Below are 23,139 nucleotides of genomic sequence, written 5' to 3'. Positions count from 1 at the left end.
TCTACCAAACTGCCCAATCGGTTATGCATGGACCTTGTGCTTTGGGTGATGTGGCTTGTGATTCTGTGACGTCGGGTAGCGCCGATGGAGGCTGCCCATGGCCGTCCAACTCGACAAGGCCGCCATCTAACTCGGCCAGGCTGACAGCTCCTGTTGGGGACTCTCCTGCCGGAGACCCGCCGCTATCCTGGCTGGACGGCTTCTGGGTCTGGCGCCACTTCCGCCGAAGAAGCCAGACCCCAGCGACACTCGACAAGAGAAGAAGCATGCCGCCTGCGCCGATGCATACTGCTGTTGCCGTAGAAAGACCTGTGGTGTGGGAGGATGCGGCGGGTGTCGATGGTGAGGAATATGGGGGCGCGGTATCTGTAGTCGTAGCCGTAGTAGGCGTAGTGGCAGCGGTCGCGCTCGCAGTCGCCGTACTAGGCGTCGTCCCCCGAGTGATGGGGCTTGGCGAGCCCGTGATCGATGACGATTCGGCGTCGTCAATCCCAGCCCGAGGTGTATCGGGGCACCCAGGCATGGCACATGGGTCAATAGAACAGCAACCGCGAAACACGTTGGCTGCACACGTATACCACAGCGTCCCCGTGGGACATTGGCGGCCTACAGGATCCATTGTAGCGGTAATTAGTCTGGTTCAAACTGGCAATGCAGGCAGCGACGAGGACCTGCGACCGCACAAGGATTATGTATTTTCGTGGTGTTCGTGGTTCTAGGCTGGCCCACGTCGAATTGCGGGTGCACTGCGCCCGCAATGACACAGGGCGATTCGCCCCTACACGGGCAACAGCTCTCGGGTTTCGGAAACCAGACCACCAGGGCAATTAAAGGAGGCACACATTGCCGCACCGTTTGTGCCCAGTTCGTCATCGCAGAGATGGGACGGCTCATCAAAACCCAGCTGGCACGTCTCGTCGTGCTGTCCGCCGCCGCTTGTACGTGAGCCACCCCTCCATCCGCAGCTAGCCTCTAACAGCCCGCAGACCACGTTCTCGCCACCGCGCAGGCCTTCCTTTGGCCCAAGATCTTCTGGGACTTCCTCACCACGGCGCTCGACGGTTCCGTCGCTCCCGTCCCGATTCTGCAAGTCACCAACCTGCTCTGCGCCCTGGCCCTGCTGGCCCTCGAATTGCCGGCCCCGGCGCTGGCGGGCACAGCTCTCCAGGCGAGCCTGACGCTGCGCATCGTGGTCTTGCCGCTGGCGGCATTGCTCGCCGTACTTCTCTACCAGGCGACCAACGCCGCGCTCTACTACCTCATCGGGATGGGCTTCTATTCGTGGGGCTACAGCAGCTATGAAGCCATCTGTGTACCAGGGGACGGGCTTCGGAGAACATGGTGAAAGAGCGATGTGGCACCCTGGTACCGTGCGCTTTCCATCTGGGACGGATAGGATGTTGAGTAGTACCAATAGCACATAGCCAAGACATCGTAGCGCCTACAGTCCCTCCCCTTACTCTTTCTCGTGATCTTTAAGAGGCCGCAACCCCTCTTGGGTACGTCTTGGAGGGCACAGCATCTTTGCATAGCCCAGCAGACATCGGTTGTCGCATCACCATCACCTTTCCAGTCATGCAGCGTGTTGCTCGGGACATTCAACTGAGGCGCGTTCAGGCGCCGTGGGCAAGTGTCGAACACCTACGTGAGTCTGTCAGGTCTCTCCTCATGGCCGCCCACGCGGCGGGCCACAATCAGGAGGCCCTACGCCAGGGCGTGGCAGGCCTGCCAGGCTCGCCTATCGACCTGACGAGATCGTCGCCTTCCGGGAGTACGAGCACCGTGTCATGGAAATCAGGGGACACCGGAACGTGCTCGCCAATAAGCCAAGCTTTGCGCCCGGCAAGCCCTGCCGCGACGGAACAAGCGACCTCGCCGTCGCTGTCGTCGTCGCACAACGCCCAACAAGGAGGCACCTTCAACTCGCCGCCACCGTGGAGCCCCGATGAAGACGAAGCCCTCAAGGCGGGCCGTTACCCGCCGGAAATGCAACATCAACCAAGAACACCAGCCGAGAGACGCCCAAACAACGTCCAATTACCCAGCATTCGAGAGATGCTGAAGAAGAGGAGGTACCGGAGGCCACCACAGTCCAAAGACGAGCAGCACGGTACCGGGCTACCGGGAATTCACAAGATGCTCAACAGGAGGGTCTACTCCAAGCGGACAAAGACAGGATGCCTCACCTGCCGGGAACGACATAAGAAGTGCGACGAGGTAAAGCCATTCTGTACGTCAACGTTTTGTATTGCTCTATGGCCTACTAGCTAACGGCCGCACGGGTGGTGCATGTGCTCGCCTGGGTAAAGACTGCGAATATCCCACTCCCTACCACAACAACCTAGCGGGTCGATAACCGGCACCCAAGCGCCCTTTGCTCCCTCCGCTGCAGTGCGTGGTTCTGGTGGCTTAGTTTGGCGATGGCTCGGCTTTGACGGTATCTTCGGAGTGGCTGCGGGCGGGTGTTCCTAGCTCGACCGCAGCCCCCTCCACCTGTAATTGTAGCAAGGGCTGTAGGTACTCGCAAATGGTGTGCATGAAAGCCGCGTGCTTTTCGGAATCTTTCCCATACGCCTTGTGCTGTAGTTCAATAAAAAACCCTAGCGCATCGACGACTTTGCACATGAAAAAGTACAGCTCCTTGGCCTCGTCGCCCACCAGGCTTTGGAAGTATTCCTCGATCTGCTCGGTTCGAGGCGCATAAGGCAGTTGGAGGAGTTCGACGATGTCCCCCGCGCATTCGACTGTCATGCACGCCTGACGAGACTCGGCGGCTTCCGGTTCATGGTGAATCTCCTTCGCTCGCTCGAGGATGTCCTCCACCAGCTCCCAATAGCGGGCTTCCCGCCCGATGGGAGGCAGAGCCTTCGCCTGGGATTCGAGGTCGCTGGATTGTGGCTGAGACATGGTGAAATGCAGTGGCGAGGAGGGTAGTGTTATTCGAGCGACAATGGGAGGCACCCCGGGTTTATAGTCGTAGTCTCGATGGGTGTACAGAACATGGAAGACGGGATACGGTCGGACGAGATACGATTACTGCTAACGGGAATCGGTTTCTAAAACCTACATCGCGCACGTTATCCGCCCAGCTGCGGAGTCAAACGGCCAAAAGGAGAGTGCCCCGGTGAGAAACCGATCTAAGAGCAGTGCCCTATGTCCGCGAAGGTCCACCCGGCAGCAGGCGGGGTCCAGCCCGTCGATGGTGCCCGCGACCTGGAGTTCGATCCGGCCTCGAAGCTTCCTCGCTTCCGAGCAGAAGGATCGCCACGTCCCCTGGGCCAGTGTGATGTTGAGGAGGGCCATCCTTGCCAGCGCCTGGCTGTTCCTCATCGTCCCGACCAGGGCGTCTTCTCTCACGCAGAGCCCGTCCAGGGCGATGGTGCGCAGTCGATGCCACACCCCTCCACTCAGTGCGAGCGGCGGTCCAGGCCGGCTCGTCTTCCCAGACCCGACCGAGAGCTCGCGGAGGTTGGGAAACATCTCCAAGACGGCAAGCAATGCTCCCGCGTCGCTTTCCGAAAGGTTGGCCGGCTGGAGAACCAGCTGGGTCACCATCCTGATGCTCGGATGGGCTCTTGGGCGCAGGGTCACCCTCCCGCAAAGCTTGAGTTCTTGGACGCGGGGACATTCCGGCAAGAGATGGAAGAGCACGTCCAGCAGGCCGTCTATCGTGTCCCGAACCAGCGGGAACATCCAGATCTGCTTTCGGAGGCGGGCGTACTGGGTGCACTCCTCCCGCTCGCGTGGCCTCGCCTGCAGCTGCGATACGGCAATCGTCTGCAGGTTCGGAAGAAGGCGAAGGATCCGTCGGAGCCTCGCTAGGTCGCGGCGTCGGTCCCGAGACGCTTCCGACTGTATGAACTCGTCGTATCTCTCATAAGCTACATCCGCCGCGAGCTGGTGGACTCCTGTTCGGTCGCGGAGGAAGGCTTGCGGGTGCGTGTCGTACTGCTGAAGCGGGTGGACTTCCCACTCCGCCCTCGTACAGATGGGCCAGGTCCCGTGGTAGAGCGTGAGCTGTTTCGTGTATGCCAGGGGGCCGACGGAGGTCAGGAACGCCTCCAAGTCCTCTAGGCGGTAGAGGAGGTTTAGGGCGGAGAGGTGGGTGCAGAGCAAAGGAAAGGCGACGGCCGCGAGCCCTTTGCAGGTCAGGCGAGTAGCCTTGACGTCCCGCACGGGGAGGTGGGCAAGGACAGCCCCGAGGAGCTCGGTCGGTAGGCGCTCCATGGAACCGGAGAAATGTACGGCTCGACGTGAGCACACCTGGAGAGCAGAGAGGATGGTTTACCCCAAGCGGCTAGATATATGTGTAGATATGCTTCTTGTTTCAGCCGCTTTGGCGAGATCCAAATTTAGACCGTACGCGCGCGCGTTGGGCTACGGCAGGGGTAGCACGATTCTGTAATTCGAAAACGCCGAACTGTATGGACGCCGAGGACCGCTATAAGAGTAGGGAACAGAGACCAGGAAAGGGAAGACGCAATCGCGAAACCCTCTTGCCCACCGCCGTCTCCTCGCCTCACACCACCCTTCAACATGTCTTCACCCCGCGCCGTCAAGACCCGCAGCATGGGCCTCATGAAGAAGTGCCACGACCTGAACAAGCTGTCGTCGGCCCGCTGCGCGCTGTTCATCGAGAAGGACGGCGTCCTGTCCCGGTTCGTGACCGATGGCGAGTTCCTGGCCCGCGTCCAGACCGCCACCGTGTACGCACACAACTCGTTCGGCCCCGATCATTTCGACACGGTCGCGGCCCGCGCCAACTATGGCGCTTCTGACTCGTCCAGCTCCAGCAGCTCGGCCAGCTCGACGGCAAGCGGGTCTTTTACGTCCGGCCCCAGCTCCGAGGGAAACTCGCCGAGTCTGGCACCAAGTCCACGACCGAGCCTGGTGTCTGTAGGCGCCGGTATCAGGAAGCGGGCCAAAGGGCCTGTTCCTCGCTCCCGAAAGCCCGTGACGAGGTCCCAGGGAGGCTGGTTTTAGTTTATTGGCATCGCAAGCACAACCAAGGCTCACGGGTGGAGTGAACAGCCGTGTATTTCTAGATTCCATCAGGTAGCTGGCTATCTTTCAACATGTCTTTCGTCTCTTCCAATACTTCCTGTATGGTGGCGTGTAGGAGATCGATCTCCTGTTGTAGACTGCTAGCTCGGCGAGCCGCCTGGTCTGGTAACAGAGTAAGGTCGAGCCCCTGGGCTGAGGCAAGACCGTGCAGCTGAAAGGGACAGTTGCTGATGCTGCTCCTCCCCGAATCGGTGACAAGCTCGACCTGCACCCAAGCCGCCGGGGCCCGGATGCGTGAATGGATCACCTCTCGGTACTCGTAGCCTTGCTTGATCTGCTCCCATTGCTCGTCATCGCACAGCGGGCAGTTCATGCCGTCGAACCGTATTAGCGCTCTCTCGTCGCGAAGCCGAAACATCAGGTTCTGGAGATGATAGCCGGGTACCAGCCGGCACCCAAGCCGGAACCCGACAGGCTGCGTCAAGCTGTGTGGCTGTGTCGAGGCGCTGATCTCCACGAAAAAGAGCGATGCAACCAGCGAGCGGAGAGACGCTGCGAGCTGATCCTCAGCGCCACTCGCAACGGTGACCACGGCCGAGCCGGGCCATAGCACGCCACACTCGTACTGGGCGAGCTCGTAAGGGCTGCAGCCGCCCAGGCGTCTCTTTTTGCCGTAATTTGAGCGCATCACGTCGTTTTGGTGCACAATGACCTTGCATTGGCCTGGGCCGAGAGGTGGCAGGCCGCCCTGGTAGGTACGACTCCTCCATGGCCTTTTTAGGACGGGCAGGCAATCAAGAAGTGGCAATCCTCGACAAAAGAATTGGACGGCCGGGAACACCGCTTGGCTCATTAGTACTGCGGAACTCGGAACTTGGGCATTGGCACTTACCTTTGTCAGCGGCGACGACCATGTCAAAATAGTCCCGGATGTCTCCAGCTAGCTTCTGGCGCAGCTCTTTCAAAAACCGCACAGTCTCTTTGGCATTGTCTCCAACAAGAACCAGAGCCCTCGCGGCCGCCGTGCGAGGTTTCGCTACCAACGTATCCGTTTTAGAGCACAAACTGCACCTAAGGGCAGATTGGAGACCACCGCCCGCCTCGGTATCGGCTCGGAGGCAGACATCGCAAGTACCATGGCCACAGCGAAGCTGGTCGGTCCTGAATCGTACAACGCAGCGCGAACAAAGTTCCTCGAATTCTGTTTCACAATGTCGGGGGAGTTCCACAGGATACACCGCATCATTCGGCGATCGGGTTGACGCGATCTCCTCGTATGACCGGCGTACCTCGTGCAACAAGTGCGGTGTGGCGCTCGATATCTGTAGCTGACTCACCACGCCGGCACACAGATTCGCAAACACTTGGTCCGGAGGACAGACTATCACGATGTCAGCCGTGTTCTACAGAGCAATCGCAGTTACACACTTGGAGTGCCCACTCGCGCGATCTCGATGGCAAGGGCGGATGCTATGGCCCGGAAAGGGCGGATTTTTCGAGCCGCAAGTCTTCGGCATACGATCTCTAAAGGGAAGCATAGCTCTTGGGACACAGGAGGATACGCTTGCAATATGTGAAATGGGGAATCGTCTAACAGATGCTGCAAGGCCGTTTGGAAAATATGACTAAACAGAGTGCTCGAGAATGTATGGCGCACGAGGTGCCTCTGGGCAAAGATGTGGTGCGACGCAGCGAGGGCGCGCGGCAGAACCCGACGGCCCGCTGTAAGTCTAACCCTCGCGATGGAGCCGAAACAAGATCGGAGTTTCTTTTTCGCCTCGACGTATGTCGGCGTTCGCATTAGATCCCGGGTGCGGAGATGCTGGAGAACGTGGTCCACCAAGAGCTCGTCGAGCCGAAGCTCTGGCAGTGTTTGCCCAGTCGCAAGAAGCAAGTCGGCGCAGGGCGTTATGCCAAACTCCTTAGTGTCGCATATCCATTGCGCGATTTCCTCGGCGGCTGCGTTCATCCCCCCGAGGTCGTCGACGAAGACCACAACCACAGTGCTCAATGGAATGAGTTGCCCGTATATCTTCGAGATTAACGAATGATTGCTAGGCCTGGAGATCTGGTTCAAGCAATGATGTCTGACGTCATGTGGTATGGGCCCGCCTAGGAGCCGGGGGAAAGCCTCCTGGAGGTAGCAATCCGCCACGACGACAGAGTCCCCCACGAGGTTGAATGATATCTCCGCCTGGACCGTCGAGGGCGCAACGATCCCCAGGTAGTCCCTTTTCGACGACTTGTCGCCTATCGCTAAGATCATCTGTGGAAGTGCGGGTAGCCTTGGGTATTGCGACTGATCCTCCACCAAGATCGGGCCCGGGAGCCCGAAGGCATTCGACCTGAGCTGCAACCAACTAGATGGCATAGCAGGAAGACACGGAAGACACGTTCGCGCTGGGTGCGACTGATGAACAGCAGTGGCACTCCGTGTTGGTTTTATGGCATGTGCGTGGTTTGTATTCCAGGCGGCGCGATTCGGGTTCTCGAAGACAGGACACGGCTTCCTGAAACAGTCCGTAGCCCCATCCTTCCGCGTACATAAGGTCGCAACTCTCGCGTGCTTTCATCCTACAAGCTCCTACCACAGTGGTTCCACTTCCCCCCGCCGCCTAAAGCTCAACATGCCGCATACTTGCTACTCGGAGGAGCACAGGAATCTTGTGATCGTCTGTGTCCTTTGCGATAGGTGCGCCCGAATTTGTGCCTTCGAAGCCGCTCCGTGGACGCCTTATACTGTTATTTACCGTGCTTGCCAAGCCGAACACGACGAAGCTGTAATCGAAGACATCCTCAAGCACAAGCCTATATCCGAAGAATTATCCACCATTGGGGTGTGCTGGTCCGAGGACGATAACGCATTTATACAGTCCCCTACGTACTGCGTCTTGGGCACACCGGCAGACGTTGCTAAGATTAAACGATTGTATACAGCCACCGGAACGAATTCTGGTGCTTTAGCCAGAGAATTAGGCTTGCCTCTGCAAGAGCTAACTAATACTATACGTCCAATTGTTGAAAGAGCACACTTAATACGTGGCTGTCGACTTAAAGTCATTACGCTTCGCAACTCTCTGTCCCCCCGAACCAGACTTGACCTACCAATGCGGCACATTTCAAACCGCGGTACGAGGTGTGACTCGTGGACGCAAGCGAGATAGGGGAATTGAATATACGGAAAACATATTCGAAAAAGTCAAGGAAAGGTTTCGAAACGGAGCGCGGCCAACCCATGCTCATAACTCCGCCGATCCTGGTTGCGGAAAGCTCGTGATCTCGCGCTCTCCGATCGACGAGTGGCGGCTCTCAACAAGTGCGCAACTTCTGTTGTCTGCTACTTCTTCAAGGACGGTGATGAGAGGCACCAACACAGCTACAATGCCCTCTAGGTCATTCTCCATCAGCTTTTTATCCGATATCTGGCCGGGAAGTTCACGGGACACGCTCTTACCCGACTTCAAATCATGGCCCTGAACTGTGCATAGTCTTTACCGAGATCTGGAACACCCTACTAGAAACTGCCAGCACATTGGACGCCGAAGAGATTGTTTGCGTCTTTGACGCCACCGACGAATGTAGAGAAGATGATAGGAATGCCCTTATTGAAAAGCTACACGAGGAGTTTGCCACTACCGGAGAGGCATCGCGTCGCACATGTAGTTTAAATTTTTTTATTACGAGCCGGCCATACGATACAATCGAACACTCAATCTAAAGCCTTTTGAATTCTTCGTGTCTACGAGTCGACAGAGATGACCACTCTGCGGCCATCAGCGGAGATATCAACCGTGCCAAAGGAGGCCTACGAAGCGAGGCTCACTTGGTTCTACATCGATCATCTTGGCAACCCAGATACCGGAGTATGGCAGGATCCTACGGCATTGAACACGATGCCAAATTTTCCTGATCTTCCAGAGTCGCACACAAGCTGACGCTCGTTCCCGCTTCGCGTGAAGGGAAAGGGAATTAGTTGGTAGCCGGGTAACAGAAAAGACCCCACACCCCCCTCCCACCTCGCCGCCAGCCGTTCACCGTCCGCCAGCCGACCACCACCACCACCCTCGCTAACGCTCGGGGCCGACTCCAGCCACGCCGCCACAGCCATCCTCACCACATGTCGAAATGGGTGCATTTCTAGTGGAAATCGTCATCACCGTACCATAACGAGATAAAGCTTCGTAGTCTCGTGTCTTAGGATCCGCTTTCCACTCCGCTTCGAGAACACTTCGTACGGTCTCTGAAAACGTTTTTCTGGGTTTCACCGACCGCTCTCCCAAGCCGTTTTGAACCTTTTTCTCTTGTACGTTTCCCGTCCGACCATACGTCTTGAGTGTTGCCCTTGGTTTAATTCGGTTTGATGGTGTCATTTCTTCAACGTTCCGGCGTTGAGTGGTGGTTTTACATTACAAGTCCTGCGAGTTTAAAGGGGAATTGAGGCAACGCTGGCGTAGAATAGTGCAAGGCAGGGCAAAAGTGACCAAAGATTTAATTGATTCTGCAAGATGTTTATTTTACAGTTGAGTTCTTCGAGTTCGTCCATATGGATATGTTATTGACCAAGTCATAAATTAAGCTAGGGTTTCAATGAGGGAAACAGTTATGTATAATGTATAGCCTGCCGTTGCCTCATAGGAGGTATTCTGTGCGTGACATTCCCACATTCGGTCCAAATCTACATGATGACTAAACCAGCAGGCCGAAATCGAGAGGTTGGTCCTGTTCCGGGAGCCATGCAGTATGACTCACTGCTGTGCCGAGGTCGTTCCTCCCCAGGTTTTGGGTGGTTATTGCGCGGCAGAACCCTTTGGGTGCTCAGGAGGCTTTCTACCCATGCGCTTGCTTCGCCGTCCAACCATTCGCTCTAGCCGAACCGTGAGATATCTTCCCTGATAAGCTTGGCCAGTTTCACCCGGTTTCAACTGCAGCCTTCTAGTGGATGGAATCTGTCGTCTTCGTGTATGCAAGCCAGTTTTGCCTGTCAAGAGAGATGAAGACGACAGTGGTTTGGCTGACGCTGTTGACCTGGAAGATTCGCCTAGATCCTCAAGTCGTCCGGGCCGCGGTTTTTATCTAGTCAGGCAAAAGATCACTTCACTAAAGGAATTGCTGCGCTACTGCAGCTGTCGACTTCGATAATCGCGGCAACCGTAGTCAAGATGCACTGGCATGTGAGATGGTATACTGTCCTTGCATCCAAAAACAGACCGATTCTTGTCACGGAGGGTTCAACTTCACAGAATATGGCCATGTCAGCAGCAGTTGCATTGGAATGGCTCCTACCCTATCGATCATCAAATCTCTTGCCAAAATAAAGGGTGTGGGCGAGGTGAATAAGATCCCAGTAGATACCACGCTCTCTGTCAAGCGGCATTGATGCAGCCGTCCGTCGCCAGTGACGTTGTCGAAGTGCCTCGAGGGCATACACTGTCTGCAAAGCAACACACCGCCTCATTTCGCCGTGGTTTGAGGCCGGTCAGTTGGCAACGGATGCTTTGGGCGGATCAACTGGTTGTCGTGGTTGCAGCGGCGCAGAGAGAATGCTGCCGTGCAACGTCCGTGACTCATTGCGACCCTTTTGTCGACATCTCGTATCGAACGAAATCACAGCCGCTGTTTCAGGGTAAACACCACTGCTGACAGCTTGTCACACACACAAGTCGCACCGCCCAGAAGATCCACAAAGCAGAAGGGCGCGACGAACACGTTCAAAAAAAATCTACCTCCTCGCTGCTTGCCAGTCTAGGTTGATTGGATAGGAGCGTGCGTCTCTGTGGCCCTTGCCCATCCCTCTGTACGTTGTCACCAACCAGTCTCTTAGACATCGGCAGTATGTGTCTCAGCAGCCACCGGCACCGGAAAAGGGCGAAACAGGCATCCTCGGCTTGAGCAGCGACTAGCTGGTGGTTTTGCACCAGTCTGGTATCCTTGCCATCCAATGCATGCTTAGAGTAGCGACGACCAGCCATTCGATTTCTAGACGGCAGATCCTCTCTTTGGGGCTTGTTAAACTGCAATACAGGACCTCGCTGCGGGACGCTTCAGGTCGTCAGCAAACCTGGGGTTCCAGCTGGAAGAATGTAGGCGCGTCGTAGTACAGGCCGGCCTGAGATGTCACTTGGTTGGATGCGAAGCGTCGAGGTGGAAGCCCTTTTTTCCATATAGCTGCAGCCTCGCTTACCGAAGGACCAGTCACCGATGGAATTAGAGCGCCCCATATAACAATGGTTAAGTAACAACGGACCATAATGGCCAATCAATTTTTTCCATCACCAGTCATTGTCTGAGCCGTGGCAGAGATGGCGAACCCGGCTTCTCAAGGAGGCTCATCGCTATCTAGTCTTTCTAGGGGGAAGAATACCTAAAAGCTCGAAGCTTATCCCCGACGCGTCATTTGGAAAATATGTCCTGCTCGGAGAACAGAATAAGGGAGCAATTACGGTCGTCGCGGCGCTGCTGTGAAGAAATCAGCGCGTTCGTCAGACACGACATGCACTGGTCACATGCAAATTTCCAGTACGCAGACCCCAAACCGCAGGCCCGAGGGATGTACCAACCAGACTGACTAACCTTCCAATGCAACGAAGGTCCCGGCGTGGAGCAAGAGCCTAGAAAGTACGTCGATGTCATCTTCCAGCTCTGCAGCCTATGCCAACATCCCCTCTACCAATACTAACGCGATACCCAGTAGCTGTCGCAGGGCTCCAGATAAATAAGACCAACAGATGAGCAGCGTCGTTGGTGGGAAGCAAGAGGTACCTACTAACATAGGCCTGTCAGTGACCAATATCTCCAGCATGTCGTACCCTTTTTTTTTTTTTTTTTTGAATCAAGTTTATTGTTTGTGTGCAGCTATCTAGCTATAACAGACATTGTGTGACAAACCTAGCCCTGATGAGGGCTTACTCCTTTCAAGCCAGGAGAGTCCAAATCTAGAAATTCCATCGCTCAACTTGCTGTCCATGCACAGCCTGCTCGGTGAACTTAGCAAAAGGGAAGCTTTGTTTCCCGTAGAAATGAGAGCAGAGCTCCCCTTCCACGCATGGTAGTGAAAAGAACGCTAGTCGTGAGAGGGAGCCCCATAAGATGCCTCCGTAGCTCTGTCTGCTGAAGTGCCGACAGTAGAGTAGGAGATGCGTTGTCGTCTGCCTCGTTCTGGCGCAATACCTACAGACGTCTGAGTCGGGTTTCCCTATGAGACGTAGGTAAGTTGCTATGTGTCCTATGCCTGTGCGTAATTGGATATACGCGGACGTGTCACTCCGAGGGACTCTAGAGTAGTCGAAGGGTTTCATTGCAAACTTCGGCGGCTTTCTAGTCAGCAATCGGTACTGCCTCCCCAGACCTTGGGCACGCCGGCTACGGTCTTCATTATGTTCTTCGAGGTCCCATAGCTGTTTCCATCTTTCTTTCACCTTTTGGTGGATCTGGCTCTTCAGCCAGCTGAGAGATACGAGCTGATCTTGCCGATCGTGTCGTGGGAGGGGCTTCTGAAGCCCCTTCTTCGCTAGCTTGTCGGCCATCTCGTTGCCCCTGATCCCACAGTGCGCCGGACACCAATGGAGCTGGACAGGATGTTGGAGAGATCCTGCAATGCTATTCACTTGCCTGGCCAGATAGCTGGTTCCTTTCGTCTGACGGAGCGCGGCCTGGTTGTCGGTAAAGATGTAGCAGGGAGCGTTCCACGATCGGGCAATTCGCAGGGCTTTGTGTATGCATGTGAGCTCTGCGTCCGCAATCCGGAGGCCTGGGCCCAGATTCCAGGAGTAGCATTTGGCTGCTCTCGTGTGCGGAGTGAAGGAACAGAGGCCCGCTGCTGACCTCGTTGTGTTTCCTCGGGCATCGAAAGAGCCATCCGTGTAGATGATCGCTGTGCTGCGGGATCGTTTGGAGAAGCTCACGATGTCTCTTCGCTGCCTCCTCTTTTCCTGCATTGAGTATAACCGGGCGGAGAGGTGCACTATACCATGGCGGGAACCAAGGTTGATCTGTCCTCTCTATGTTCCGTGATTTAGAGAGACTTCTCAGTAAGCATGAGGGACTGGAGCTGTGTGGGGCAGAATGTTGGGGACTGAGGAAGTCCGCAGTTGTAGCTGTTCCCTGGAGCAAGCTGGTTTTGTGGACCGTTGGAAAAGGCTTTCTTGACGGGGTGGTTGTCAGGTAGTTTGGCAAAGCGGAGTGCATACTGGTACGGGAACTTCATGTGCCTGCCGCCTCGATCTCCAGCGCCTTGGTCGGTGATTTGGGGAAAGCTCCCGTAATTGTAGCCAGTGATCGGTTCTGGACCCTTTAGTACTGTTCCCACAGAGATTGGCAGCCTCTCCGCCCGAACCAGAGCAAGGACCCGTAGTCGGCCACTGAGCTTACACAGGCCACGTATAACTGGCGAAGGGCATTCGGCCCAAGCCCTCTTCGCTGGCGGGCGATGCGCTGGATTCCTTGGAGAGCTCTGTTGGCTAGGGTCAGTCGCTTTTCTGCGTGGGTCCGAAACGTCAGGCCAGAATCGAACCAGATGCCGAGCCAGCGAACCACGGGCTTGGGTATCACCTCGGCGTCCTGGATCGTTATGGTGTCCAGCAGGGGTTGTCTGCCACGGTGGAAGTGTATGAGCTCAGTTTTGTCTACTTCGAAGGTCGCACCCGCCTTGTCGGCCTTGTCGAAGAGTAGTCTCAGGGCGTCTTGAAGCATCCGAGAGTTCTTCTGCGCCGACATCGAGCTTGCTGCGAGGGCGAAGTCGTCCATGTACGACAGCTGCAGCGTGCCATTCTGTGCGGTGACAAAGCGGACATATAACAAGAAGAGGATCGGGGAGACGGGCGAACCCTGTGGCAGCCCCGAAACTGCGTAGGATTCGGAAAGCTGCCCGTTGAACAGCAATTTGATTTCGCGCCCGTAAAGGAGGTGGGTGACCCAGCGGATGAGCTCGTCAGGCAGATGGAGCTTCTAGAGGATCTAGATCAGCTTGTCTGGTTGGATCAAGTCGAATGCGCTCAGGATGTCGAGGAAGATCACGGTGATGATCTTCTTTTCCTGGAGGTGCCGCTCGATGTAGTGTTGTAAGAGTAGGGCAGCATCTATGGCCGAACGCTATTTCCTGCCGCCGATCTGCGAGCTCTCTAGAAGGTCCGGCTCGACGTTTGCCAAGTACGCTAGCCGATTCGCAAAGAGCTTTTCGAGGAGCTTGCTTAGACAAGGAAGGAGCGAGATGGGTCGGTAAGCCTTGGGCCTAGAATAGTCGGGTTTGCTGCGTTTCGGTAGGACGATTCCTATCGCGGTCTTCCACGCTGCAGGGTGGTCCCTGGGAGGTACGACCAGTCCTGCCAATGGAGGCTCCGGAAGCCGAGGGAGAAGGCCAGGTCTATTACTGACGTTTTCTTGGAGTTGGTCCGGTGAAATGTCCCGCCGTGCGACTCTATGGTAGCATGATCGATGAGTAGTGTGGCCTGGACCGAGTGGAGATGACATGTAAGACGCTCCGCAAGGGGGGGGGGGGCGGCTTTTGACCAACGGATTCCACCATGTTGCCAATTGTGGTTTTGGTTTACCCCAACATCAAATGGCCCGTCTAAAACCTGGGAAATTTTCATGTACCCGATACCCGGAGGCTTCAATCTTGGCCACTGGCCCGAATCTCTCGTGGACGTTTCAGCTCAATGCGACCGGGCTTATCGAACTTGGTGTGAGTTGGGTCTTCGGCGATTCGGCAGCAACAACCATCGGCCACTCGGAGTTTGAGGCATCCGTGACACCTTAACTCGTCTCCAGGACCTATTATTTCCTTGTGGAATTTACGCAAATGCTTTTTCAAACGGTCCTTGTTGCTAAACCCAAGTCCCGAGCATTCAGGATAGTCGCATTTCCCAACGACTGGTTTTTCATGTACATCAACAATGTGTCGTTTCAAATCGTGGTTACGGCTGAGCTGGCGTCCACAAATATGGCATCCATGTGGTTGTGGCTTAGGACTAGAGGAGTTGCGACACCCGGATATTGGGTCCTGTGAAAGAGTTAGCCTTGTTTTATTTCATTTCGAGAATCCCGACTCACATTTTCAGTTTCGTATTTTATCCTCCACCTTGTCAGTCGTGCCTTGTCTAGAATCGGATGTTTCTCTAGCCATCGTAGGAACACCGGAATACCAGGTTCACGTTTATCCACAAGGAGCTGAATCTGTGTCTCAAGCCACTTCGAGAGCCATGCGACCCTCCGCATAATGTCTCCCGACGTTGAGGTGGCGTTACCCCCCTCTAGCAGTGGTTTCACTCTTCCCGTGGACCTATCGAGATGCTCCATTTTGAGGTTCTCTAAGATTTGCACATAATCGTTTTGAATACAGTCCCACGGAGACTTCCCACTGGACGAAACTGAGCTTTGATCGGTCGCCAGTGACCAAGTCAGTCCTTCCGACCTCCTTACGCAAGGCAAAGGAAGGGTCTCTCTCACTGGCTGAAGAAACTGAACCATCATCGAGGGTTTCATAATCACCCGGACCTCGTTTGTTGTTGTATGATTTAGAGGAGTCCGGGAGGGTACAATCTCTTATTCCCATGATTGCAAGATGTCTTCGGTCGTTGAGACTTGAAACAATTGAACTTTTGGTGATGAGATCTCGCCCATTGCTACGGAGCTCTTGTCGCTCAACACGCCGCTGCTCAAAGCAATTCACGTTTCTTCTTAAACGAGACAGTATTGTCGAATAATCCCATTTTTTGATGCCGTTTTTATCCAAACATGATATTGCCTTTGGCTCCTGGCAGCTGTCGCAGTCTTGTTTCTTTGATGCCGATCCAACATCTGAGGCGTATAGTCCGCCACAAGGAGGCGGTGAAACGGTTCTTGAGGGTCCAAGGGGGATCGCAATCGGTTGAGCGTATCTTGGCCGTTTGGCGCACTTTTCGTCGGATGCTGGCGAATCCCGTCTTTTCTGGTCAGATCTGGGAAGAACGAATTTTAGCCTCTCGCCCTCAAGATTTCTAATTATCTGAGAGCTGGATTCAATGAGGATCAAATCGTTTCTGTGTAGGGTTGGTATGTCCTGACTTCGCTGCTTTCGCGATCCTCCGATGTATCCTGTACAGGTTGAAGCTCCGCAAAGGCATTGAACGCCTGAACCCCAGCCGTAATCAATGGTGAGCTCTGTGCCTGGCGGTATTGTTCTCTGCGTAATGATTACAGCACAAGGCTGCGCCCCATGAACCTTCTTCAGAAGTTTGCAGTTTGGATCGCAGGAGTGGTTGAAGAACCGGGCCAGATTGCCTTGGCTTCTAGCGTCGAAGTAGATGCCGTCGATTCCTATGATATAGTTGCTCTTGCGTTGACTAACGGTCTTTTTGTCGATTTCCTCACCAAGATATCTGCACAAGAAGGTGTCACTCGGAATATCTGTTTTTGCCGTAATTCCCCAGCCTTTGCTGCCATAACTGTCTATAGCAATATTAGGACAGTCGGCGGGTATTTCATTATTGCAGGAGTGGTGGGTGCAGTATGTCTCGGTGATGCGATTGAGGCAGTCGGCGTCCTCGCCGCAGAATATGTCGTTAATTCTCTCACAAAGGCATTCCATTCCAGGACGAAGATGTGTAGACTTTTTCGGCTCCATCCACTTAAACCACTCTTGCTCTGGGACTTTCTTGAGCCACTGCTGATACTCGTCCATGCTGACCAATAGAATCTGCTTGGATTTCAATAAGTGGCCGATTGGCCTGTCACTGTAGAGAACGCGAAGCACCTGTTGACGACGCGATGAGATGGGGAGGTGGGCTTTAGATGTTCAGATGAGAAAATAACCCAGATGCCTGGCAGCGAGGGGGGCTGTATTCTATTTCTCGCTCAGCGTCCGCGATGGATATGTGAAAGATGGTTAAGTATCAATTCTTCCCAAGTTAGCTGGATGCAAAGCGTCGACGGAAAAGATGGCGTCGCTAGGCAGCTAGGTTAGTATGCATCTTATCATTGCTATTCCAGTTTCAAGAAAGGCTCTGCGGGGGACCTGGCTCCTAGACAGCTGACAAACACGCAGTAACATCTAAAACTTCATCCAGACACACCTTTACAGGTGAGTCATATGTCCAACCGTACAAGTCCACGGCTCAGGGGCGGTGCTGTCAAGGCAAGTCACTGTACCTGGATCGTCAACGCTCTAATGTGAATAACGCTCGCATCAACGATGCTGAGCGATGCGCCAATGATTGGCCCTCCCGAATTGTCCTCAGCTGGCATCCGACCCATTTTATGGGTTTGCCACCCAATCGCTTGCCTCAAAATACAACCCTACCGTGATAAGTCTTGCGGAGTTTTCGAAGCTTACAGCGGATGCCACGCTGGATTATGTGATCAGCCTGGGCACCGGCTCACTTTCCGAGCCGGACATCGTCGCCGGGAGACAGGGCGGACGTTGGCGCACGAGCTGGCTCCTCCGGCTTGTCTACGCTTATTTATCTCTCCTAGGTGGCCAAAGGACTTGTAACGACCTTTCGTGCCTAGTGAAAAGAGGCCCACGGCAAGGCGGGTACCACCGACTGGACATCAAACTGGAAGGCTCCATCGCCCTGGACGACAACACCTCGATGCCTTTGCTGAGATCCCTGGTTCTCCGAGATGTAGGTCTGCGAATTGTTATTGAGGAGCTTGCTCAACGTTTCTTTGCGGCTCTGTTCTACTTTGAACTGAGCGCCATCCCGGCTAGGTCGCGGTCCCTATTTCATATTCAAGCCTGTCGTCGCAGCTATCTGAGTCGCTTAGTTCATATTTGACGGCCAGTTGTATAGAACGACCTGTCGAAATGAGCCGAGCAGTTCGGGATTCTGTGGCCCGTGCCACACGGAGGGTCTCTTAAGGAACTCAAGGAAAATCCAGACGTCCCGCCGTGACTATTGGTCAGGATGCAATCCAGCGCCATCGGTGGGGTTGGAGACGTACGGTTTGAATTACCCACTCTAGACTTGTGAAATATACACGATCCGGTGAAGGAAGGAGACTCAGCCTGAATAATGATTACGGCTACAGCATGGAGACGACCCACAACGGCGGCGGCAGCGCATTTTTGCCAGCTCCCCCTCGTCGTTTGGGGCCGCCGCGGTTACGAAAAGGGACTAATCCGTTCCCCTCGCGATTTCTAAAGGACCAGCTAGTTTTGCCTGTTGTATGCATGGAGCCCGGGAAGTATGCCATCCTTCCGTCCCTGACCGCCAATTTGCTGCGGAGGCCGATTGCCTGTCGCGAGGCCTTTCTAGTTGCTGCATCGAACTTCGTTCATGACCTCCATTCCTAGACTTGCGTTCTGGGAGCACACTGCTTCTTAAGGCTGGCGTAGAAGGCTTATCCACGCCTGAGCATGAGTTACATATAGGGACTGCGAGGGGCCCCTCAGACAGCCGCCCCTGGCTCCACCCACAATATATGCTAAGCAATGATTAGCAATCTGTAGTTATTCTAACAGATCGATAACACGGTACCAAACAAGAATTTTTCGCTCTTCCCTTATTTTTTGGATTGCGCAGCGTGCATCGCCTTCGGGCCATTGCGCCCGTTTCAATTCCGAACTTTCGGTTATAGGGGATGATGTCGGAAAAATGCTGCCAGTCCACTTGCTATCGGAGTCGGCATTCGTATCGAAAAGTACGAAGTCGTCGAATCCCATCTCCATCTCGCTTAATCGGTATCCTCACTCTGACTACTGGGGAGGCATCGAAAGTGCCGTGCACAAGTAGAGGAACGGTGACTTTGGCAAACACAAGAGTTTCACCTCCGGATGTTGAGATAGGTGTTGGCCAACGTAGCATGCAGAATGCGACGGTAAGTGGCCCAGCCTCGCCTATATCGATGTGGTTGAGTGGCTGTTGCCAAATTCATATGATTCGCTCAGACGGTTACAGCAGTCTGGAACCGGCATCCCTCTGTACACTGGTATTCCCGGGGTTCCCAAAACATCACGGATCGCACTTTTTTATGTTCATCTCGAGCAAGGTTATATCCTGCGATAAAGATCTGGCTGCCGCACAGGTGAAGCAACCCGGTATTGTTATAGCAAGCAAGGGTTCGATGCCTTGATTTAAGGGCATGCTGGCTACCAGTATGTTACATCGTTCACGAAGAACGAGGAAACGTACTCCTGATGTGCTCATTGTCCCCGACCTCTTAAATACGATTTTGGCCCAGCTTGCATGGATCACTACTTTCGAGTGCTATTAGATTGAGCATGTACTTTGACCAGGACTGGAGGTCACCAAGGCTGGGTTGTAGCCTCTGCCGTGACAGTATCCGACTGTCGAGCGAGGTCTTTTCGTCATAAACCAATCAGGAGCCGCTGGCAGAAATTGGGAGGCTGGTTGCCGTGAGTCACCAGCAGCTCTGGCTGCCTGCTTGGGGGTACGTCGCAGATACGCCCGATTCTTAAGGAAGTAGGCAGGTGTGGCCCGGAAGTGGCACAAGTGACTCAGGGCCACAAGACCCTGTAAGGTACGAGCCATCCAATCAAACAGCCCTCTTCGGCTTGCCAAGTGCACTTTTGGGGCCCTTGGTCCCGTGCAATCCAGCCAGAAGCCACGCCATGTCGGCCACAAACTAAGAGGCAGCTGCAAGTGGCAAAACAGGTAAGTGCTGGACATTCTCAGCCTACCGCTTAGTTCTTAGCTGGGAACTGATCAGGACTAAGTGAGTTACATCAACACACCCTCGAGATGCGTTTCACCGTAGTTGGTAGGTCCTAAGAGTGTTCTGCATACACTGACGTAGAGACTCAAAAGGTGCAGGAAAGAAACCCGGCACAGAGGGAGATTGTCGAGCGGTGCTTGGGGGAACAAGCGATATGCGGTGGCGGTTCCGAGTAACGGGAGCCCTGTACTAAAAGCTACTGAGGTGGTCACCAACTCACCTTTCCTATGAAGCAATAACCCACGGTCTGAGTCAAAGGCGTTCGAAACCACGGCATGGAGTCAGCCTGCATCAGTGGCTGGCGCTCCATGTACCCCTTGATAAGAAACAAAAGATCCCTCGCTTCCTATGGATAAGGATCAAGCGAAACAGTATACGATGGTCCGTTGCTCTCGTCCGGCTTGTGTGGCCTTCTCACGTAACTCCACCCTGATTGCAGCCGAGCCATGGAGCCGCCATCAAGCCAACCCTTGCAGGAACGCTCATCGCCAGAGGCAGTCGACCCAACCTGGGTACACCGCTTTTACCCTGCAAAATGTGTGACGACCCTAAGGATTGCCAATGGCCCAGCCAATGGGATACACTTCATGGGGAGTTCTACGACCGACCCCAATTTCTGCCCATTGGCATTGAAATTGGAAGTATCAGAGGTTATCAAGCGAGGATCAGTGCAGGTGGTGTGGAGCCCTGATCATGCACTGGTGGCCATACCGTCCAAGAACGCCAAAAACGTCCGAGGCAAAGGCAACGCCCAGAGGCAAGCATTGCTCAAATTCCGACCCTGCGCCGGGAGCGGACGGTCCTCGTCCAGGGGCTTTCCCAAATACATCAGACGCAGGCCCCTCCCGTGCTGTGTATGGTCAGCGCGGCCTCTGCGGAAGGCGGGTTTTCGTGCGACGTACAGCTAGGCCGAGCTTCCGCGCGAGCCGGTTCCGGACTGTGCGGACCGTATCCCACGGCATAAACTCGACGGCCACGTCGCTTTGCTGCGCATCGCTGGGACGGATGGCCACGGACAAGGGCGAGGCCGGGAGGAGGACCCAGCGGCCGCGGGGCTGCCATGTGTCGGGTATGGAGCCCATGAGACGGAAGTGTACGGAGTAGCGAAGCAATCTTGGGAACGGAGAGAGCTTAGAAGTCAGGGTCCACGTTGGACGCTTTGCATTTGGCAGCGCGAACCGTCTTACTTATACACTTTTTATTATTAACTGGCATAGATACGTGCCTACGAAATGCCCATCAGTGCTCTCGCCTCCCTCGCTAGCTGGCCGATCGCTTCCTTTCTTTTTTCAAGGTTCCCTACGAGCCGTTCGAAATTGCGATCCGACAATCGCTCGACCCTGGCATGTCAGCACGACACCGACCTCTTGGGGGATGGCTTACTTTTTCGACCCAAACTCCGTCTTGGGCCCCGCCGGCACCAGGGAGAAGACCCCCGTGTCCAATGCGCGATCCAGCGCCGCCCATCTCCGCGCGGCCTTGAGCTTCTTCTTGAGCTGGTCGAGCTTGGTCTGGTACTCTGCGGAAGACGCCGCCACGGTGTCGGCTCGCTCCAGGCCCGGCCACGCCTGCTCCATGAGGATGCGGAGGACTTCGCTGTCCGGGCGGCGATACTGGCGCGCGCCTCTCCTTCTCGTCCTTGAGACGTGTTCGGGGCGGCTCCCAGAGAGCTCCGTCGCCACCCCCTCGTACTGCGCCATGAGCGCCGTGAGATAGAAGCGCCGCTGAATCTCTTGCTTGAAGACCGAGCTTTCGAGCGTGTCGATGGCCCAGACCGCCTCGGCGACGTTCGGCGCCGGGTTCCAGCCCGGCAGCACGCAGGCTCCCGTCTGCGCCCATGCTTCTTTCAGCTCGTCCAGACGCTCTCGGGTCCCGATGGACCCGGCCAGAAGCGGCACGAGTTTTGTGTCGCGCCGGCGGATCGCCTCGGCCCTGGCCCCCGCCCGGACGTCGTCGTTGCGGCAAGGCTCATCGCTGGCCTCGCGGTTGTGTCTAGTGCCGCCAGCCCTCCGCTGGTACCTTCCCGTCGAAGGTGTGGGGGGCGAAAGGCCGGGTGCCGGTCGTAGGCCAGAGGTCTGCCGTCTTGTCGATGCCGGTGTCTGTCGCAGATGGTGACCCAGTGCGTCGCCGGTTTCCTCTATGCCTGATAGCATGTCCGTAACCTGGTCCAGTAAGCGGATCCACTCCTGCTGCATGCGCAGACGATCCGGCGGCGGCGTGCGGGGTAGTGCATTGACTAGGCGCAGAATTGCCTGCTTTGCTTGGACAAAGGTCTTATCAGGTTAGCCAGCGAATTACAACGACGCAATTGCTCTCCTTACCTCCATGATTGCTCATGCCATCTTCGCGCGCTCGTACGGCAAGCACCGAACCGGAATGGTAGACTGGGCAACGCATATATATTTCAATCTGTGGTATTGTTTGCTATTTCCTGCGGTCGAGAATGGAACCAACCAACTTCAACCAGCCCATACTGGCATCCATTCCTCGATGCTCGCCTAGCGGCAAAAAGAAGAACCAACGCGCCAAACTGACCAACGGAAACAGGGCTCCAATTCACGGGATGCCAGCCCCATGCGGCCGAACCTGCGGCGCAACGCGGGGCGTGCAGCCGGCAGCCCTGCCCCACCCATCCACCCACCATGCGAACTCAAGGATCAGCTGGATTGTGATCAGCTGGATGGTCCAAGAGGTCGGCGAGGTGCGTCAAGCGGGGGTAGACGAGTGTGGCGAACAAGAGAAGGTCGATAAGACGCTCCCCTTCGACTTCCATGCCGCCGGCCGCATCGTAGTTCTGTCTCGTCTGCGCGAAGTAGGCAAGGGCACCGTAGAGGGCCGCTTGGTAGCCCAGCAGGTTCGCAATCCGCTCTGGGCGGAATTCTGGCGACGCCAGCGTGGCGTGCAGACTTTCCATGTTGGCCCTCGTAGGACTCGTTAAGATATTCTGTACTGTGCTATGCTCCATTGGGTCAATAATCGTCGCTGATTGACGTGAGATCGCACACTTTGCATTTTCTTTGACCTTGCTGATCAGCTGAGCGTAGTGCGCGTGGTCGGGGATTGCATTGAGTGGACCGAGCATCACGTTTGGCGCTTGGTAGTAGGGCTGCGGCTGCGGCTGCGGCGACACTGCATCGCTTCGGTATTCCGGGGAAGCAGGCGTATTCTGATCTGTCGAGTAGCTTCCCGAGCCCGAACCTCCTAGAGATTCGTTGATGCCATGAATGCCATGGAAACCGTTGAGCCCATTCATTCCGTTGGCGCCGTTGACACTGCTGCCATCGTTGATGCCACGGATGCCGCTCATGCCGTTTACACTAGGAACGCCATTGAAATGGTCGAAAGTGTGAAGAGCGTGCGGGTTGATGCTGCCGTCCATCTTTTTCTACTTGGCTTGTTACGATGGAAATACCGTGCCGCGCCAGTCGACCCTGTTATACGATGTGGCCTGGTCCATTTTCCGTGAACTGTTCTGCTTTCACA

The 23,139-nt window shown here is 55.3% G+C and overlaps 11 protein-coding genes across 11 annotated transcripts; 4 read left to right on the top strand and 7 right to left on the bottom strand.

Moving 5' to 3' along the window:
- Position 1: 1 nt before the first annotated feature.
- Positions 2 to 523, bottom strand: PG985_004878 (uncharacterized protein; the record flags this gene model as incomplete). Its single annotated transcript, XM_066824647.1, has 1 exon — positions 2 to 523. The coding sequence occupies one exon, from the start codon at positions 521 to 523 to the stop codon at positions 2 to 4; it is 522 nt and encodes a 173-aa protein (XP_066687807.1).
- A 234-nt stretch (positions 524 to 757) lies between these two features.
- PG985_004877 (uncharacterized protein) lies at positions 758 to 1,345 on the top strand (the record flags this gene model as incomplete). Its single annotated transcript, XM_066824646.1, has 2 exons — positions 758 to 938; positions 987 to 1,345. The coding sequence occupies 2 exons, from the start codon at positions 758 to 760 to the stop codon at positions 1,343 to 1,345; spliced, it is 540 nt and encodes a 179-aa protein (XP_066687806.1).
- Positions 1,346 to 1,668: 323 nt separating this feature from the next.
- PG985_004876 (uncharacterized protein) lies at positions 1,669 to 2,356 on the top strand (the record flags this gene model as incomplete). The annotated part of the gene is made up of 2 exons (XM_066824645.1): positions 1,669 to 2,230; positions 2,268 to 2,356. The coding sequence occupies 2 exons, from the start codon at positions 1,669 to 1,671 to the stop codon at positions 2,354 to 2,356; spliced, it is 651 nt and encodes a 216-aa protein (XP_066687805.1).
- A 53-nt stretch (positions 2,357 to 2,409) lies between these two features.
- Positions 2,410 to 2,907, bottom strand: PG985_004875 (uncharacterized protein; the record flags this gene model as incomplete). The annotated part of the gene is made up of 1 exon (XM_066824644.1): positions 2,410 to 2,907. The coding sequence occupies one exon, from the start codon at positions 2,905 to 2,907 to the stop codon at positions 2,410 to 2,412; it is 498 nt and encodes a 165-aa protein (XP_066687804.1).
- A 156-nt stretch (positions 2,908 to 3,063) lies between these two features.
- On the bottom strand, positions 3,064 to 4,227 carry PG985_004874 (uncharacterized protein; the record flags this gene model as incomplete). The annotated part of the gene is made up of 1 exon (XM_066824643.1): positions 3,064 to 4,227. The coding sequence occupies one exon, from the start codon at positions 4,225 to 4,227 to the stop codon at positions 3,064 to 3,066; it is 1,164 nt and encodes a 387-aa protein (XP_066687803.1).
- Positions 4,228 to 4,536: 309 nt separating this feature from the next.
- Positions 4,537 to 4,983, top strand: PG985_004873 (uncharacterized protein; the record flags this gene model as incomplete). Its single annotated transcript, XM_066824642.1, has 1 exon — positions 4,537 to 4,983. The coding sequence occupies one exon, from the start codon at positions 4,537 to 4,539 to the stop codon at positions 4,981 to 4,983; it is 447 nt and encodes a 148-aa protein (XP_066687802.1).
- A 58-nt stretch (positions 4,984 to 5,041) lies between these two features.
- On the bottom strand, positions 5,042 to 5,692 carry PG985_004872 (uncharacterized protein; the record flags this gene model as incomplete). The annotated part of the gene is made up of 1 exon (XM_066824641.1): positions 5,042 to 5,692. One exon carries the CDS (start codon positions 5,690 to 5,692, stop codon positions 5,042 to 5,044), a length of 651 nt encoding a protein of 216 aa, XP_066687801.1.
- Positions 5,693 to 6,424: 732 nt separating this feature from the next.
- On the bottom strand, positions 6,425 to 7,270 carry PG985_004871 (uncharacterized protein; the record flags this gene model as incomplete). Its single annotated transcript, XM_066824640.1, has 1 exon — positions 6,425 to 7,270. One exon carries the CDS (start codon positions 7,268 to 7,270, stop codon positions 6,425 to 6,427), a length of 846 nt encoding a protein of 281 aa, XP_066687800.1.
- Positions 7,271 to 15,280: 8,010 nt separating this feature from the next.
- Positions 15,281 to 16,660, bottom strand: PG985_004870 (Histone-lysine N-methyltransferase- H3 lysine-36 specific; the record flags this gene model as incomplete). Its single annotated transcript, XM_066824639.1, has 1 exon — positions 15,281 to 16,660. The coding sequence occupies one exon, from the start codon at positions 16,658 to 16,660 to the stop codon at positions 15,281 to 15,283; it is 1,380 nt and encodes a 459-aa protein (XP_066687799.1).
- A 4,228-nt stretch (positions 16,661 to 20,888) lies between these two features.
- PG985_004869 (uncharacterized protein) lies at positions 20,889 to 21,299 on the top strand (the record flags this gene model as incomplete). Its single annotated transcript, XM_066824638.1, has 1 exon — positions 20,889 to 21,299. One exon carries the CDS (start codon positions 20,889 to 20,891, stop codon positions 21,297 to 21,299), a length of 411 nt encoding a protein of 136 aa, XP_066687798.1.
- A 1,007-nt stretch (positions 21,300 to 22,306) lies between these two features.
- On the bottom strand, positions 22,307 to 23,035 carry PG985_004868 (uncharacterized protein; the record flags this gene model as incomplete). Its single annotated transcript, XM_066824637.1, has 1 exon — positions 22,307 to 23,035. The coding sequence occupies one exon, from the start codon at positions 23,033 to 23,035 to the stop codon at positions 22,307 to 22,309; it is 729 nt and encodes a 242-aa protein (XP_066687797.1).
- Positions 23,036 to 23,139: the final 104 nt, after the last annotated feature.

Source organism: Apiospora marii (genome assembly GCF_038362585.1).
Source record: "Apiospora marii strain CBS 49790 chromosome Unknown utg000003l_segment0_segment0, whole genome shotgun sequence".
In the NCBI taxonomy this organism is placed as follows: domain Eukaryota; kingdom Fungi; phylum Ascomycota; class Sordariomycetes; order Amphisphaeriales; family Apiosporaceae; genus Apiospora; species Apiospora marii.
Note: the sequence above shows the minus strand (reverse complement) of the source record. Positions and strands in the feature narration are given on the sequence as shown.